The sequence below is a fragment of the Ylistrum balloti genome, unplaced genomic scaffold, assembly GCF_031769215.1.
Source record: "Ylistrum balloti isolate Yb309-2 unplaced genomic scaffold, AGI_CSIRO_Ybal_v1 Utg369680, whole genome shotgun sequence".
In the NCBI taxonomy this organism is placed as follows: domain Eukaryota; kingdom Metazoa; phylum Mollusca; class Bivalvia; order Pectinida; family Pectinidae; genus Ylistrum; species Ylistrum balloti.
This window is the reverse complement of record NW_026781921.1, coordinates 553,859-573,529: the sequence shown is the minus strand read 5'-3', so window position 1 is coordinate 573,529 and position 19,671 is coordinate 553,859. Positions and strand designations below refer to the sequence as shown.

The window sequence follows — 19,671 nt, the reverse complement described above, 5'->3', positions numbered from 1 at the left end:
AAAACGAGGTTACTGATCATCTAGTCCGTTAAAACGAGGTTACTGATCATCTAGTCCGTTAAAACTAGGTTACTGATGATCTAGTCCGTTAAAACGAGGTTACTGATCATCTAGTCCGTTAAAACGAGGTTACTGATGATCCAGTCCGTTAAAACGAGGTTACTGATGATCTTTCCAGTTATAACGAGGTTACTGATGATCCAGTCCGTTAAAACGAGGTTACTGATGATCTAGTCCGTTAAAACGAGGTTACTGATGATCTAGTCCGTTAAAACGAGGTTACTGATGATCTAGTCCGTTAAAACGAGGTTACTGATCATCTAGTCCGTTAAAACGAGGTTACTGATGATCCACTCCGTTAAAACGAGGTTACTGATTATCTAGTCCGTTAAAACGAGGTTACTGATGATCTAGTCCGTTAAAACGAGGTTACTGACTATCTAGCCAATTATAACTAGGTTACAGATGATCTAGACAGGTATAACGAGGTTACTGATTATTTAACTAGTTACAACGTGGTAACTGATTATCTATCGGTCCGATCAGGTTAATAATTAGGTAGTACATAACGTACATTTTAACCAGGTTACTGACAATCTAATCGGTTTTCAAGGTGCGGAGTAAACGAGGTTATAGCGATGTCCTCACTAACTTTTCTGTACCTATTACCCAGTTCACACCCTGTGACCTCAGCTAGGTGTATGTATGACCTGTTTGACCTTGCATCGACTTACTAAGGAAGCGCGTTAAAATGCAGGAAACACATGATTTCTGTTAAAACTAGTTTGTTCTGGGTCAAAAATGCAGTGTGTGGTACATGTGCATTTCATTGCTAGACATACCCACAGCTTTGATTAACTAATCAACTTACTAAAGTAAATTGACACCAGGAACTGATTTTATCATAACTTACCAGACTTTTTAAAATAGGTTGATATGCTATTAGTAACAGTACTGCCAATCTCTTGTTAACTTGTCTGAATGGAGCACATAGAAGGACTACTTCCTCCTTCAGTTTTTCTCGTCATATCTTCCTGTAGAAATGTTCTCATTCATGACGATTTTGAAATCGGTAAAACGTTTTGAAAGGATAAGGTTGAAAGACATAAATTTCATTTTGTATCAAGAAATCAATATCGTCTATATGTCTTTAGTATATATATATATATAGAAAAAAAACGAAATTTTGATACTGTCGGATATTCGCAAACACGACCAGGAAGTTGATTTTTTCGCGTAATCACTACTGTCCCGCTGACGTATCACCAACGCGACAGTGGAAAAGGACAGTAATCAGACACCATTGGTGTAATGTAGGCTATGTGGTTCTGTATATACATGCTTCATCCTCGATCTTCCAATGGTAACGATTGCTTACGATCTCTTCACTAGAAAGAACATTATCGTACTGAACATCGTTGGCTTACAAGATGAACCTGCTTAGGATTTCTTCGTCATGTTTAGAAAGTTACGATCAGCGGTGATAGGGGAATTTGGTATGGTAACAAATGACGATAAACTAACCTGTCAAGAGTGCTGAGTTCTTCTCTCTCTATTTTATTTTCCTTTTTCGTAACTTTTCATATAAAAGAGTTCCAATATAAGTAATACTAAATGCTGAATTGTACCTAATCCTGTGAGCGATGGAGCGACAAGACCAAACAATTACCTCCCATCACTTCACCCATTACATATACACAACACAGTTCTTGGTCGCAACTGTCAAAACCTAAGAACAGGCAATGATGGAATATGTAGCCTTTTCTTTCTCACATGTCACATGGGACTTCGTCCACTTTTGTCGGGTCTCATAGCTGTAAAAAAGTTTCAAATGGCAATAAAAAAATATAGTGTCATTGGAAATGGGTTGAACTATTTGAATGGTCACATGGCAGTAAAAAATATAGTCACGTGACTTCCGAAGTGAATCTGTTTTAATATACATGGCGATAAATATCTCAGATTTACACGACATCGAAGTTGTCTATATTATATACAATTATCTCTAAAATAATAACACCATGTGTATATATCACCGTCCATCGTGGTTGGAGCTAACTGACGGAATTCAGGTTAATTCATGCTTCTTGCTCATCAAATTAAACGAGTTCGGATATGTATTGGTCTCGATCTGCTAATGGTCCGTTACCACGGATATGTACGACCAACCGCACTGTGCAGTAAGCCTTGTGTTCATCAATACGGAAGCTATTCTAGGACGTAGTTCGTCGACACTCCTCGCGTAATGCACGTGAGGTACATATGTAGAGATACGTGTTATATTCAGATGTGAGGGAGCAATATAGGCCCTATGTATATACGGTAGCGATATAAGACACAAAGCATAAAAACATATATTGTCGTTATAGTACACGTGCCAGACACATATGTATTGTAAAGAAAAAATGGAGCCAACAAATGCATGTATGGAGCAAGATAATTATGTACACATGTGACCATGGTAACGATTAATATGTAAATGCAGATCCTATTAGTGATCTATATAGTTACGTCATCCGGATCTCACTTGTAATATTTTCGTATGATATCTCACGTGCAAGGCACGGTAACTTCCCACCCCAACCACCCATTTATCTATCTTATGTGTAAGACATGGATATATCTCTCCTTCCCACACACACCCTATCCCCACCACCCATTTATCTATCTTATGTTATGTGTAAGACACAGATATCTCTCCTCCCCACCCCCACCACCCATTTATCTATCTTATGTTATGTGTAAGACATGGATATCTCTCTCCTCCCCACACACCCCCTCACACCCCCAATCCCCACCACCCATTTATCTACTTTATGTTATGTGTAAGACACGGATATCTCTCTCCTCCCCACACACCCCCTCACACCCCTCCCCCTATCCCCACCACCCATTTAACTATCTCATGTCATGTTTAAGACACAGATATCTCCCCCAGCCCCACACACCCCCTCACACCTCCAATCCCCACCACCCAATTATCTGTCTTATGTTTTGTGTAAGACATGGATATCTCCCCCAGCCCCACACACCCCCTCACACCTCCAATCCCCACCACCCATTTATCTACTTTATGTTATGTGTAAGACATGGATATCTATCTCTGACGTAAAGCATTATATTCCTATCTACATGTATTTATCAATGCTTTGTTGGCGTTGTCTTGGAAATTTACTCTGTGACATCTACGGAAGTGGCTAAATAGTTTTGGCTTCTCTTGATGTCAAGTTGTTTAGAGCGTTTCCATGGTTTCCAGCAATTGTGCAGTTTTTGTCAAAGATGTGTTATCTATTTACAAAGAACAAAGTTGCTTTGCCACAAAGCTTAGGAGAAATAGAATCTTCGGTGGGAGATGTTTATTGCAGCTTGTGTTTATGACCAATTATAATGTAATTGTTTCTGCTGGTAAGTGGGTCTACACTAAACCATGTGTTCAGTCCGTTTGCACACCAAAACATAATGCTATAATGTTTTTGAGTCAGATTACTGTCTGTTAACTCGTCTCATTCGTAACGTCGACGTTTGAGGTCCAGGAAACACATAGCATCAACATGGTTTTACCGCCATAACCTGCTGTGCCGAGTTCCAGTTACCGTACGGAGTACTGGCAAGTCAGTCGAATAAGCTATTTTGTCCTTGTCCAATGTGAATATCACATGTACAGATCAGCTGGACCGGTCACGCAGACGTGACTTGTAGTAATGAAGCAAAGATTTGTCAGAGCACGTGGTTAAAACATTACGTCACGATGCGAGACGACGGCTTTAATTTGAGTTTTAGCTCAATAGGTCTATATGTTTTCCATGCCTCACGATCTGTTACTGTTTACATGAAGGATGTAGAAGAATGATTCGAGAATAACATAGTTTAAGTTCTATCTTTTTATTAAATACGAAAATATCAAATATACTTAGTTTTTATACTAAAGAAACTAGAAGTAATACAAACTAAACATTTCTTTGGTTTTTTTGGGGTTTTTTTTTTGGGAGGGGGGTTCCAAAATTTGGACGGAGTCACCTGTATATTAGGGAAGAAATGATGACGTTGATTTTGTGATTTTATCGAAATAGGTGAATATTATGATTATTGAAGATATATTGATCTAATCAGTCGTTAGGAACGTGGACCACCCACTAATGACTGGTTTCGTAAGTCCCGTGTAATCTCGGTCTACATAGACAATATTACAACACACAAGATAATTATGTCATGGAATTACTTATTGGTGGTTCAATGCATCTCGTATTACTTGTAATATTCCAATATCACACCTCAATCTTCAAATTCCAGATCAGTGATGAGATCATCAAAACATACACAGATAAACGTTTTATACGTCTCTGAAGTAAGTAACCTATCTAGCTCATTGTACCTTTCCTGTTCTGAACAAGTTGCTATTTTGTATAATGCACGTACTTTACAGGAGTATATGATACTGATATAGAGGATGCCGGAGTGAGTACAGAGATGCGCGTGTTATGTATGTACCTTAGTAGAATATTTGATGTATACAAACTTCTGCGCATCACTTTCGTTATTTTCACGGTGTGTAATCGGTATGCGCGCGTTTGGTAAACACGTTTATGCAAGCGTAAAATCAGAATACATATTGTGTGTAATCTTGAATACTCATCATCGATGGTATTTGAGATTTTTAGAATTGTTCAAGTTCAACCATTTTGCGCACTTTTAGATATACAAGGTTCATATAGATAGCGAGACATTAAAGACAACTATTTAAGTAATCCGTCTTAACATTCCAAACACAACTTAAATTCTTTCATCTATGTGCCATCAATTTGGCCCACTTTTACTATAAAATTGTTTGAAGCCTTCCCGTAACGTAACCCGTTTTTTTGTTAGTGGACAATTCATCCTAGATTTATTTATTTATCCACAAACAAAGTTCCGATGAAACCGTGACAATACCGAGTGGCCATTTTGTGTTATTGGACCGCAATCGATCCTTACAGAGTGAGGTCTTATATCACAACCAGTAAGAAAGTTATAAATGACCATTCGATGTCCACACTGTCACTTTCATCATACCAATATGTTAAATTACCAGTCTGAAGCGTATTTGACTGAGCTATAGAGTGTACGAAATGGAAATGACCAGCGCTATTGTGCTTCACACAAGTCACTTGTCTGATGAAGGTTTTAGTGATATAAGAAAATCTATTCTAGATTTACCAACATGGAAAAAACTGTATTACAAGGACAAATGTCTGTTCTGTGTCCCAAGTTCACCGTTATTATCAGATGATGATGTGTAAAAAGATGTCAGAATTTTTAATACATAGAAAATATTTCATACATGTGTTTATAGTTCCTGTTTAACACACACTTTACAAGCAGGCGCATTTGTATATAGCTTTGATTGTAATTTTCGTATTTTGATGTTGAGAAAGTATTTGAAACAACAGATAACCTACTCCTATTTGTAAAGAACTATGGGTTTTTATCTCACCTCCTTTTGTCTAGATATTACTCCAGAAAATATCATGTCAGTTATGGTAGGATCGTGAACACACTATATTTTGTTTTCAGATAAACGTTGTCTGTATTGTCCAGGATTATATGAATGCACGTATATGAAACCAGCATTATTTCCTTTGGTTTATTACCAAACAACACTAACAATGCCATTTCCGTTTTCTTCCGCAGAAGCTGATATTTTCATCAGATAACGCCAAATACTCGGAGTCAATGGTTACATATCGTGCACTGTTATGCACATTCGTTGACTAGATCGCGGAGAGCGAAACGTCCTCCACGATGACTGGGTTAATGTGCTGTAGTACCTACCACACAATGGACGGTAGACCGAGATACAGAAGCTGGAAGGGATGTTACACAGAAGTTCGTCGCTGTTAATCAACGCCTATTTCCATTGACTCGACATCCCCATCATTCTGATGGAATTCCTCTCTCTGCCAAACTCTGCCAAACCCAAGGCAGTCTGCTTTGGGAGCGCGAGCACAAAGCACGCGCAATAGATATGTATAGCATTGCACGTGTGCTATATTAATGTGCAATATAAATACGTGATATCTTTATTACTGTTTTCGAATTTCAAAGCGCCCTGTGAATAGGGCGATATGTGAATGACAATAATGTGATTCCAGTAAGGCTTTATACTATATGACTGGATTATCTTACACTACAGCGAAGAGACAGGTCCTGTATTCCCGATCATTAGATCTGACAAACAGAGAATTCTCGTCAAGTCTACGTTATATCTGTCATTAACCACGATGATGGATTTTGATTCTTTAAAGTCCGACATTTTGAAGGATACTTATGAACTGATAGATGATATAAAATCAGGGAGAGATTTAGATTTTCGAAAAATGAAGTTATTTTCGAAACCTATTGATTCCTTTTTTTCATCGTCGTCATCGTCATCAGCTTCATGTGACCCCCGGCGACGAAACAGCAATCAGAGAGTGAATGATCTAAAACATCGATTTTCATCCATTCCCACATTTTCAACTTTTAAACGAACGACACTGTCGGATTCTGAACGGGACAATGATACATTCAAACGCACAAATGTGAAACGATCCGAGTCTACATATTCTACTGGAAGTTACGACACCACAGACTCCAACGAAACTTTATCAGAAATGTCAGATTCTTCGTTTTCACCAGGAAGTTCAAAAAGTCGCTTTAGTGGTCATGTTAGGACAAACTCTTCGTCTTCGGATAGTTCAAAGGTCGCCGAATTATCAAAGAAATTAGAGGACAACTTCTTGAAAGACGAGAGGCATTCAATGCCGCACGAGATGTATTCAAAGTGTGATCGGACGTTAAATGACCTTGACCGTCCAAGGTCAGTGCCACTTAATACAGGAAATCCAAATTTATCTAAAAACTGGAAAGACAGCGATTCTAATTTCAAATGTTTTCCAAGCAAGGTCATGAACTCTCGTGACCTTGGAACTTACTCTCAAGGCAGACACATTTCGAATGGCTATGATTCTGATTCTCGGAGCACGGTAACCGGAAGCGGAAGTAAATTAAACTCTATGAGTAGTTTTGATTTCCCATCTCTCTCAGACAGAATGAACGAATTTGATGGCGAAACGAACTCGCCGGTGCTTCCAACGTCACCGTTAAGCCCAAAGTCACCCATAGATCTCAGCTCCCCACACCTTCCAAACCCCCCGAGCTATGAACTGTCAAGAAACATTAATAAATCCGATCCGAGTGGATTATCAGCTACAAGCTCACTAAAACAGGACAGACAGGCTTGGGAGGAACGGACAAACCGGATACAAGACGCCCTCAAGTGGCTGAGGTCGGAACTGGTAAGTCTAACTCATCGTCCATGTGTTGAATATATGTCTGAACCTGCTAAGGCTGTCTGTCGAATTGTGTTACGGACGTACATGTAGAAGGGATTCAGGTTGTGTTACGGACGTTCATGTTAAAGGGAATAATGTTAGATCTGTTATGTGTCTCTCTCAGATTGTGTTATGGACGTTCCTGTTAAAGGGATTAACGCTAGATCTGTTGTGTGCGCCTCTCACACTGCGTTACGGACGTTCCTGTTAAAAGGATTAATGTAAGATGTTTGTGTCTGCCTCTCTCAAGGTGTAAAAGACGTTCTTGTAAAATGTGTTTCAGTCATAATGGGTACGTCCCTTACGGACAAGTCATAACGGGTACGTCAAATACGGGCAAATCAAAATGGGTATGTCAAATACGGGCAAATAATAATAGGTATGTCACTTTCGAGCAAGTCATAATGGGTATGTCAAATACGGGCAAATAATAATGGGTATGTCACTTACGGGCAAGTAATAACGGGTACGTCAAATACGGGCAAATAATAATGGGTATGTCACTTACGGAAATGTCATAATGGGTATGTCACTTACGAGCAAGTCATAATAGGTATGTCAAATATGGGCAATTCATAATGGGTATGTCAATTAAGGAAATGTCATAATGGATATGTCAATTACGGGCAAATCATAATGGGTATGTCAATTACGAGAATGTCATAATGGGTATGTCAATTATTGCCAAATCATACTGGGTATGTCAATTACGAGAATGTCATAATGGGTATGTCAATTACGGGCAAATCATAATGGGTATGTCAAATATTGCCAAATCATACTGGGTATGTCAATTACGAGAATGTCATAACGGGTATGTCATGATGTATGGATCGATAACGAGCCAGAAGAACCATTATGCCCGTAATTGAAGTTTTCTCATCACACATCTATTTCATAACAAAAGTCTTAATTTTAAAATGACATATTAAAACAAAACCAACGGTAAATACATGTATGTAGTTTTGTTATGAACTAAATGATTGTCACCCGAATATAGAAATTCTCGATGACGCACGAGTTTGGTCGGCTTTTGAAGGATATAGCCAATGTCAGACTTGCACATAAGGCCTTTTATTGTGCTTTCCTCCCGGAAGAGAGATCATAACCTCGGTGTGACCACTCGGTACCCCCTCTACAGCCTCTTTTATCCTGTCCACAATAGCTACTTAGTGGGCAGATGATAGCACATGGAAAAACTAGTCATGTAATTGAGTTGTAGTGCCATTTGTGTAGTTACAATTTCTGTGTTTCTCTCGGGGGAAACATTTATCGGAAAACAAGGATAGCAGAGCCAAATTAATTTACACATGACTCACTTAAAACCTGGGTTTCGTGTATGTCCTAGTGTGGCCCTGCAATCCATTCGGGCAGCTGCAAGAGGAGGTTGCTAAGTCACGTGATCAATCGATCGGCTGGACTTTTTGCAACAATCAACCAATTTAAGGTCAAACGATTGTTGCAATTACTATAATGAGATTTTTCAATCAACTCTTCAGAAACAGAAAATATTTCAAACCGGATGTCGGTCGTGTAATCATGACGTAACATATGTATCCCTTTATTATCACATGGTGTGTCACATGACGTGTCACATTATGCTCCTAGCTGGCAATACAATAATCGTCTTTTAATGGTGTCTTTAAATTATAAAGACTTTGTTAATGATGTTGTCGATCAAATGTAAAAAGTCCTACAGAGCGGACTTATCTATTATGTTCCGGGTTGAGTTTCCTGGTTTCGATGCATTATCAAACAATTAGTAGTCTATGAAATTAAAAACCAATAACTTCACGATTTCTCGCGACACAAATACAGCCTAGCATAAAACAAGAAAACCGGTTTTACTTTGTATTTGTATAAATATATCCTAATGATGGTATGAAACTTGATCTTCGATGGTCATCATAAGGGGGCACCGGAAATTCCCCAAACGTGCCGCCATCATGCCCGTGTCATGGTGCCCATAGCAACTGATGTAAAATGCTTCACTCAATGACTCAACCGCAGGATGTCAGTGATCCCGATTTTCTGCGAAACACAAACCTCGGTAAGAATCGGACCATAAACTTTGGATGTCACTTGGTGTTCCAAAGTTCGATAGCTCTGTTGACAGAGCATGCCCTAGTGATACACCGGCTCAGTCGAACAATTGAAGTACACGTTACCTGTTCAGTCGATCCAAATATGGTGTGTACCGATCCTTATTTGTCGTTAAACACGTATAAGTACTACAGAACGTAACGGAGCACGAGACGACAGCACGGAACGACAGCACGAAATTCTCAAAATAATTTGTGTTTAAACGTATCAGACATGCCATATGGACATCCTCTATTGATTAACGGTTAAAGAAAAAACATACACTAGGTATGCTAACAAATATGTTTTTGTAATTATGTCCCGAGATTGGATAGAAGAAAGTGAACCCAGGAGATACAATGTCGTATAATTGTTTATAAAATTGGTACCAGTAAGATTTACCTTCATCACACTTTTATCTAAAATCAACCAAAATTGTGTAAACAGGCACGTTCTTTATCAAAATAAACTTCTCATCTAATATCCCCATCTATGTTGTTTACGATCTCTTCGACATAAACTTCTCAAAGTCAACAAACTCTGACATCAGTGGTAGCGAGCACTATTGTGGTTTACCATCATTACCATGGAAACAGACTGAGATCGCGCGTGCCACCAATTTAATCCTCGTACACATCGTGATCTTATTGTGATACCGTACCACGTCTTCGGGCTTTATCTTGTAAAACAATAATATTACTGAAGGAAACACAATACATGATTCAAGCTTCAGTGTTGAGAGAAATTCCCCATATTTGTGTTTGGGGTTGATTTCAGATCCATAAAACTGTTTAATCTTCTTGAATTTCAGATTCTGTATACATTTTTTAATAAATGGAATCTCGTACTTTCGATATTTATTTAATTTGAAAGCTTCCAGTCATGCGCAAACTTCACAGAATCCTGATATCGCGTGAATCGTGATAATGTAGGTTAACGATTTTATATGTACACAGTATATATACTGTAAATCAATTATTATTTCGCGTGGGGTTTATATTCGCGTTTATACGCGAGAAAATTCAAACGCGAATTCAAGTCCCTCGCTATTATTAGTAAAATAACTCTTGGTGACATCATTGTTGATATCGGAGTCTTGAAGAGTCCATGGTTCTTATCGCTAATCATTCGCAAATTTAAAGTCATTTCTAGGTCAGCGTTCGCTAAATCATGTATCCGCGAATATGAATATTCCCTAAAACAAGACAGTAGCGGTAAAAAAAGTGCAGCGATATTGTAGGCTACTAAATTAATTTCTGCCATCTAACCTGTAAAAAATTCACCACAAGATCAAAAGTTGAAATATAGAAATTGTGTGTGTCTGAGTCCTTAAGATAAATAAACCAGATGAAGAGATAACGGAACATACCAGATAGAGTTTTGTAACGACTCCAATATGCCGCCGTTACAACCTCTTTGAAACGGTGGTATCATAGAGAGAAAAAAGGAAATTTTGTTGAGTTTAGTGGTATGATTATTTTAGAACGAAATGAATAGGAATTTATGCTATCATTTTGAAAGATGGCATCAGTGGACCAACAAATATTTCGTTATGTTTGTACACTTGAAAATCATCTATTTTCGTATTGCTCAATTAAAAAAAAAAATATTTAAAAATAAAAAAACACTACTTTGCGGCACTTCGATATATAACCGTGAAAAATGTACCTAACAGTTTATGGACATATAAATACAGAGAATAAAAGTACCCGAGCTATCACAATGAAAATGAATCTCCCACGAAAATTAAAGTTATTACAGTAACAGTCATCCCATCAGATAATAAAATGTGAATATAAAAGTGTGTTCGTGAAATAAAGTTTTACAAAAAAATTCTCTTCTTTTCTAAGAATCCTCAACAGATCACTCCGGCACCTCCGGATATAGTTATATGGACACAATCCCATCCATACGTGTACTTCCGGTCGGAAAACCACCAGGGCTTTTCCGATATTCTTACAAAGAATGATCGGACGCTCGGAGTGTTTCTCTGTACGTGCTTTTTAAATACAACGGGTACTTGTAAACTTCCGATTGTACGCATGTGCAGAATATAAGTTCTGATGGCACAGACAATAAGAAAATGTTTTTGTACTGATAATGTTACAAATGTGTCGTGACACGGAACCCTGTAGGTATCTATTTTTTGCCCTTTGTGTACTGACCAGTTCTTCGTAAACACGTATGATAGAAATTGTCAATATCAGTCAATATTATTATCACAATACAAAAATAAACGACAGCCAAAGCCGACACCGGATTTACACAACAGCACACTAAAAGCCAGCCCGGGGAACGGAAAGTTTATTTACGGTAGCAGATTTCTTAATGGGGTCTAGGCTATCACAATAGCTCTATTTTTAGTTCCCCGTCATGTATATTGTAAGTGAGAAGTGAGAGGGAGAGTTCATTATCCCGATTCCCTTTTTATACAAACACAATCGTCAAAGGGAGGGTTAATTATATCTGACTGGGTGTAGAAAGGTTAGGCCATAGAGTATACTGTCATTGAATTGTAAGTGAGTGTTGATGGCGAAGGAGTGTCTGTTCGTGTAATAGACTATGTACTCATTCAGACACTATCTCTTTTATTCTAAAAATAATATGGATTCGTTAATTCAGGACCGTTTACTGAAAAAATATAGTTTATATAGTCGTTGATTTTATAGACCAAAATCTCAGGGACCAGCCAATACACGACATCGTGTGTTTCCGGTGGAAATAGTAAGTTTACGTGAATTTACAATCAAAACGGACCTATCCTGGTCTGTTTGAAGGTTCCTCACAACGTAATCAAACAAGTACATTTTGCGGAAGAAATTTCAGCAACAGAAAGATCAAGCGATATGTTCATCGCAGATACAAAAAAAGCCACACAAAAGCTGAGTTCAGTATTGTATTCTTTCGCTCTCCTACCGAAGGGTTGGGAAGCCGTGGTAGTGATTTACCGTTAAATGATAATAAATAATATTATATACCATGACCTTTATTACCTTGTGGCCATCGTTATTCTCTAATTTTGCCGATAAATGCCTAACCTGATGAGACCCGAATGTCTAACTTTGGGATAAGTATATGGTTTCTCCGAGACATCCAGCACAGGTTTGCCTGGTGATTAAACTATTGATTGTATCGATCGAATTGTTTTCAAATATCTGTCCCTGATTTAAAGTTTCCTTGCTGTCATACCTAGATCTCCCCTAGATGTGTCTGAGATCGATTAAATTGAGCCGCTGGCGAACATTCTGTAAGAAAAACCGATAATGTTACAGAATATCGGCTCGAGACTCGGATAAATCGATAGTGTACGAGTAATGTGATTTTCCCCGTACACATACAGGTAACGGACCTTTCAACCCACACACCAACCCCGTTTTCGTATCATTAATCCGCTTTAAAAATGCCGGTTTTTGAAAGTACTTAAAACCGAAATATAAATGAAATACAAAACTGCCTTTTGTGGAATTGATGACGGATACTCAGTCATTATGAACTTTTTATATCTAATAAGAACACGACACACAGTATTAGGTGATGATATATATTTTCGTATCATTAATCCGCTTCCGGTTCTTATAAAACACGTACCATTCCGCACGTGGTCGTGGACCAGATGGCGGTCTGCCCAACCTAGCCACCAATACCACATATTAAATGGAGTACAAACATATGGTCTTCATTAATAACTTTTCCTCTGCTGTTTTTTTGTCTGTGTTTAATTTCGGCTAATTATAGAATAGATCGGTCGAGTTACCTCCCTTGTCAGGAAGTCTTCGCCAGGTGTATATTTAGTCAGTGTTTCTACGATAGGTTCAAATGTTACCAACACTGTATTTTATACTCCTCTCTTTTAAACGAGATGCTTTAGATTTCAAATTTAAATCATTTCATTTTAAATTCAACCAAAATCATAAAAATATATTTTTATTTTATTTGTGTAGTATAGTAAATATGTATTTTATTTTATTTCATGTGTTAAATAAAGACTGGCGAATACCTGCTTCTAGATTCTCATCGTGCAAACATTTAATTATCAAATACTAAATTCGGTTGGTTTGTCATCTGAGAGAATTATGAATGTGAAAGTCACTGTGATTTAAAATGAAAGTAATCTCATAGTGTCGAGCGAATTACTTCTTTCGTCTCCGAATATACCTGTAGTTTCTTCCTGATTGACTCGATAAACAGGTCTTCCGTCTCCGTGACTCCTCTCGTGTCCGGGTATTGTCTCACCAACTCAGTGGTCTGGAGTAGTGTGCTGTTTCTTCCCGTGAAAATATCTTATCATTACTAGCCCGAGATTCTTCTGGGTTCTACCTCAGACGTGAGACAGTTTGACGGACAAGTGTCTGACGTGGATGTCTGAATCTACTGAATTGTCTTACAAAAGTCTAACGTCTGGAGGAAATTCAGACACGACATCTGTCTGTCAATGCGTCTAACGTCCGTGTTGTAGAGGTCAAAGGAAACTCGTGCTAGTCTTAACTAACTCTTGAAGACTTTTCAAGCCTATCAATTCTTAAATTTTTAAAAATGAATACCGACGGAGAGGAAGAAAAAAAAAACCGAAAAAAAAAACAAAAAAAGACAAATGCTTAACGCCACTTCACTCTCGTTTAATTTGATTTACAGATTAACACAATTTAAATTTTGAAATAAAGAAGATATCAAATCACTTTTCGTTAGAATAAGATCACGGACAGTATACACAAGTATATATCATATGTAAAATACATATCATTTGAATTGATACCAAACTGATGAAATCTAACACTGCTGGTTAAAAAACACTTTCCCGTTGCGGTTTGTCATTTCAACACCAAAGAGTGCTTATCAATAGGGATATTCATTTCGGGAAATGATCACGACTATCTCCGCGGCAGTGTTTAGTGTTGAAAAATTGGAGAACTGTTTCCAAAATCCCAAATAGTTATGAAATACCAGTTTTATCACTGAATGTGAAATGCTCGAAACAATGGCATTGTAGAAATAATGACGTCACGCAATTTTCATTCAGTAGGCATTCCGTTTGTGTTTCACCCATTCAAAAACAGACAATCTGTGAAACTGTTGAAAGTTCTGTTAGGTCTCATTAAGAATGTCACGTGTATTTTATTCATTTAGAATACTTTTATTTATATAAAATAAACTGTATCTCTGTATTCTGACATTTGGTATCCTGATTCATGTTTCGTTATCTTCTATAAATATCACCAAAGCCGTTGAAAACAAGTGCGTAAACCAGAACTGGTAAAAATCTGTTGACACGTGTTACTCAGCCAATTTTTCACGGAATGTCATGTTGGGGGTGTTGCCAAAATTCCAATCCTCTGCACTATGTATTTTAACCGAGATGTTCAGTATGATCGACACGATCGAGGACCATTGTTTATCGGGACAGATTCTCTAAGCAAATCCGTAAGTTTATTTCTAATTTGAAAACCTGATGCCATGGTTTTCGATAAAACTTTGAAAAAGCAAATGTATGAACCCTCATACCCCTTCCATTATGCCATACAATAGAACAGTGTAGACATATAATCGAGCACCAACTTAAAAAAGGGTGGGGATCTGATTCTGTTACCTGAGCTGAGTGTAGTTTATTTGGTGTTAGTTCCAACAGAATGAATGTAGAATCGATAAAATCACTGAAATATAGATATGAAAAATACAGATGCAGAAAACTGTAAAATGGGACCCGCATCTTAAATCTTAACCTTGGCTTTACAATATAATAGATCGGAATAGTGAGCCTGGAGACTACCCTGGTTAATTGGCAGACTAACATTACACTAATTCTCTAGTTATCATACTATCCAAAACCGGGAAGGGGGAGGGAACATTACCAAGGTCAACCATTTATTTACTTTTGTACCTTCAACATTTATCTGTTTATCTAATTATCTGTCCCCGATCTTAAGACGGCGGTGTAATGTTGACCTGGTTTGTGTTATTATCAGTCTATTCCGTTCCCAACCGACACAAAAACAGATAACCACGACAGTTACACTTATTGTAAAAGAAAGAGACGGGAAACACATGTAGAGTCATTTCCTGGCATATTCACAAGCGCGTGCATTTGTACACCGTACACACAAATACGTCACGTGACACCGACAGTTATCTTCCAGGTCGTTATCCAGAGTTACTCCCCCTTGATAAGTGATGACGAAAATATGCTAAAAATTCGAAAAAGGTTCAAAGTGAAATACAAGTATATGTGATTAGTGAAAGGGATGGTTTATGAAGGGACTATTATGTTCACCCTTGGTGGGGAGCAGACTCCTTGCCTACTGGCTGTGTCTGTGGCATGATGACTTGCAACAGCACACAACTGCCAATATTCCTTACTGAAATCGACCCGAATTATTAGCTTTGTATTACATGGGAACGTTAATTCAATATCTTTTTGATATAGCACGATCAGTATGTTGACATTACAAACGAATGGCTGAATCGACAATCATATACCACCGACACTATAACAAACAATTGGCAGCGCCACCTCGCGGACTTATTGGAAGTGGTGTGTTTGTCATGAATATAATACTAATATCTATCATTAATTGTTGACAATGCCCGGTTTATGTTTACAACTTCACTCGGTATCATAAAGACCTCTCTCATTTGGCGATAAAATATTCGTGAAAGTGTGAGCTCTCGAAACCATTGGGAAAGACAGTAAGTCTGATGTTGGCACCAAAATGTAACGAAAACGCCCATTTCACATTTCATTAAATATAACACAAATATACCGAGGTGTTTCCACCGTGTGCCAGGATTATTTGGCGAAAACACGTACCAGTAGCAAAACCGACATTTGAAATATATCACCAGGTAACAAGTGTCACTTGATTGGGAACACGCACGTGTAACCTTGTCAGATGCCCCAGTTAGTATGGAACATTAATGTGTCACTTCAGTTGCCTGATAAACAATAGCTGTAGGGTAACACCACCATGGTCAAATGACCTTCGCTGTAGGGTAACCCCACCATGATCAAATGACCTTAACTGTAGGGTAACCTCACCGTGGTCAAATGACCTTGATTAAGATTTTCCTTGTCAATAATGGAAAACCTAACATTGTCAAATGATGCTGTAACGTTTTGACACCAGTCCCTATGTGGTAAGTATGTGATGCTTCAACACCCCTCCCCTTTTTACCCCAGACAATCCCCGCGAAATTGCAAAAATACAACAAAACACCAAAAACAAGTGGGACCTAGGATATACTGGATGTAGGTCAATAGTCACTTTCTAGTCCAGTACACCCACAGGGTAGGTCTAAACTGACCAGTACCTGTAACAAATAGCCCCTGATATACACGTGCACAATTAAATCATCACACTCTAGTAACCTAGATTCCCCGACAAGCCTATAACCAATAATATGCATGGATGTCATCAGGCTGGAATCCGGTTGTCTTCTTCGGATCAACTCGCCCTATAAATATAAATAACCAGATGGAGTGTTCCGAATGTCTGTCAGTCTATTACAGGGTCTAGTGGTTTGGTATGTACGCCATCTGTACCACAAATTACTCAACAGGCATCGCACGTGCAAACCCCCGCCAGATTATACAGACGGAGTGTTGATAATGAAGTACTTTGCTTTAAATTAATATCGCATGTTATAGAGCTGCTCTGTTTTCTTTGCCACAAAACACATTTTTACAATATGTTTCATGCCAATATCTTAAAAACAAATCCACTTGGTAATATGTTGTAAAACAATAGCCAGACTTATCAGCGTAAGTAATGTGCTGCACAAAGGAGAGAATGTATTTACCCTATAAAATGGTGATGGTGTTAGATTATTTGAGGTTTTTAATTGTGTTCTGTTCGTTTATAAAATCACCTTTGGTAGTTAATTCGCTATAAAATTGTCCGTATTGCAAGTCAGTTTTCTGTTTCGAGTTGTATAAACTCTCGTTGAAGTTGCGAGATCACAATGGGATGAACGAGTTTGCGCTATTTCTACAGTCCTGCCAGAGACTCGGTGGGGTATCGCGCTTTAGGACGAGCTTCATTGGAATGTACAAGATTAATTTATTTCACTAGTTGCTAAAATCTTAACCTTTATCCAGAGCGAAGTAACACATTTAGAGAGTCCATTTCTCTGTAGGATAAACGGATTCGTTGTAGGAATTCCTCTATATAGTTTTATAATGTTGTAGATCTCGGGCACACTCGGCACCAATAGGACACTTGTTAGGCCGGCTGACTGGTTGGTTATGCTAATTTATCATATTATTGGTCATTTCAGGGGTCTTTACGAGCTCAGGACAAGGCTCTTCTCTCCTCGCTGAGTCGATGTCAGGACACAATAGAGGACATAAAGAAACAAAGGACGGTCCTCAACGAGAATGACGAGGATGATTTGGAAGAAGACGAGGATGAGGAGGAGGATCATTGGGAGGATTGGGAGATAGCAGGTGCGCATGCGTTCACAATTTTCGCAAGTCTGCATAACTTAAGTTACAACTATGTTTTGTCGATGAAAAATTGTTACAGAAGCGGCTGTGTATTCTTTTGACTAACGCGTTGAAACCATACGAAATTGATTTCGAATGAAACTTAAATTCTTTTAAAATAGGCGAATACATGACATGAACACAATGTATTGTCCTTTAGTTTTCAGCATTGATAATGTATGTCATGCAGTGTGTCTTCACGTGTTGAGTAATATATAACATATTTATGCTACAGGTAAATGATGGGTATACTTTCAAATACAAGAGTTTCTTTACCTTGTTTTATATAGTGTTAAAATTTGAACATATACTGGTGTAGTTAATCGTCATTAAAAGTAGCAAAGTTTCCAAAATGTTTGCATCGAAATAAAAAGCTTTTGTGACCAGATTTACTTAATACAATTCCATGTAATTGATAGGAAATAAATTTGATCTTTTGCTTAAAGCAAACATTTGTTTCTAATTGTTGATAAAACTAACAAAAAAAAAACATTTTTCGATTTGCATTTGCCTTCGAACATCATGCCTATCAATAGAACATTTTCGTCTTTTACAGAGTTTGACAGACAGTGTCGCGAAAAAGATTTGTTAAACAGTAAGCTGAATCCATCCACCGGAACTGGAAGTGGTAAAATAAGACAATTAAGCGGAAGAGACATTCCCATTAGACAGGATATTCAAGCTGTTGTATAACCAACGCCACCGCAGTGTTCCGCTGTGCCATAAAATGCCACTTTAAATTATTTATAATTAAATGTATATTTAACCATCAATGGATTGTCACCGCGGATACGCCTGTTTAAGGACTAAATGTCTGGATTTTTGTATGGACGTTAGGAATATATTCAGATGGTAAAACTGTCAACTGCTAATGAATAGAAGGAGTCCTGCCGCGTGTCATCTACTTATAAATACCTCATCGTTTATTGCAATGCACTAACAAACATCATTACAGGTGTTTGGTCTGTGTGTCAAACTTCATCTGATTTAGACAAAGTGAACGGAATGTTATCTCTGATTTACCCCACGGTTTTCTATGCATAAGATTTTAGTCCCAAACTTTTATTATATGTGCTTTTTGGTAAAGTGAAAACAGATAATGCAAAAAAGAAAATTGAATTGAGTGATGGATTAAAAACATCACTTATCAAGTTGTGTGATCAAGAATTTTTTGACCTTATCGTTTATTTATTTCATTTATAATATTCTATTTTCCCTTTTGATCTCTTGAAATAAATACAGTTCTAGCAGCATCCGTCGCAAGTGGAAGGTGCGTGGCAACATTGGGTTTCTGCACGATCAATTGTCATAGAGATTAGAATTCAACGTCGTTCGTAATGTGTGCAAATATAGATAGCAAAATACGTGACGTCATGGTGCCAAACAGATGCTATTAGAGGTGACGTGATAGTGCCAAACAAACAGTTCTGACCAGTGCTGATGAGTCTGGCCAGTTAAGGCGAGTCAGACCAGCACTGTCCAATATAGGCAAGTTCTGGCCAGAACTGACCATTACTGACCTGATTTACCCTGGATTTATAGTTTCTATGCTGTGATGCTTTATTAACAAATGACTTTTTAAAGTGAAGGTGAAAGTCACAAAAAATTTAATAAATACCTGGCTATGTCTTTAGGAAACCTGTTGTGTTATCTTCTTTCACGAGTACGTGTTACCTCCCTTCAAAACAGGTACAACATAACTAAAAGGGAAGTAACTCTAACTACTTTTGTTGTATGAAACTTCACTCGAGAAGTAACGAATTG

General features: G+C 37.9%; 1 protein-coding gene across 1 annotated transcript; it reads left to right on the top strand.

The window, feature by feature from the left end:
* Positions 1-5,829: 5,829 nt before the first annotated feature.
* LOC132564138 (dentin sialophosphoprotein-like) lies at positions 5,830-19,545 on the top strand. The gene is made up of 3 exons (XM_060228821.1): positions 5,830-7,313; positions 17,700-17,868; positions 18,464-19,545. Exons 1-3 carry the CDS (start codon positions 6,258-6,260, stop codon positions 18,598-18,600), a joined length of 1,362 nt encoding a protein of 453 aa, XP_060084804.1. The 5' UTR covers positions 5,830-6,257; the 3' UTR covers positions 18,601-19,545.
* The last annotated feature ends 126 nt before the right edge of the window (positions 19,546-19,671 follow it).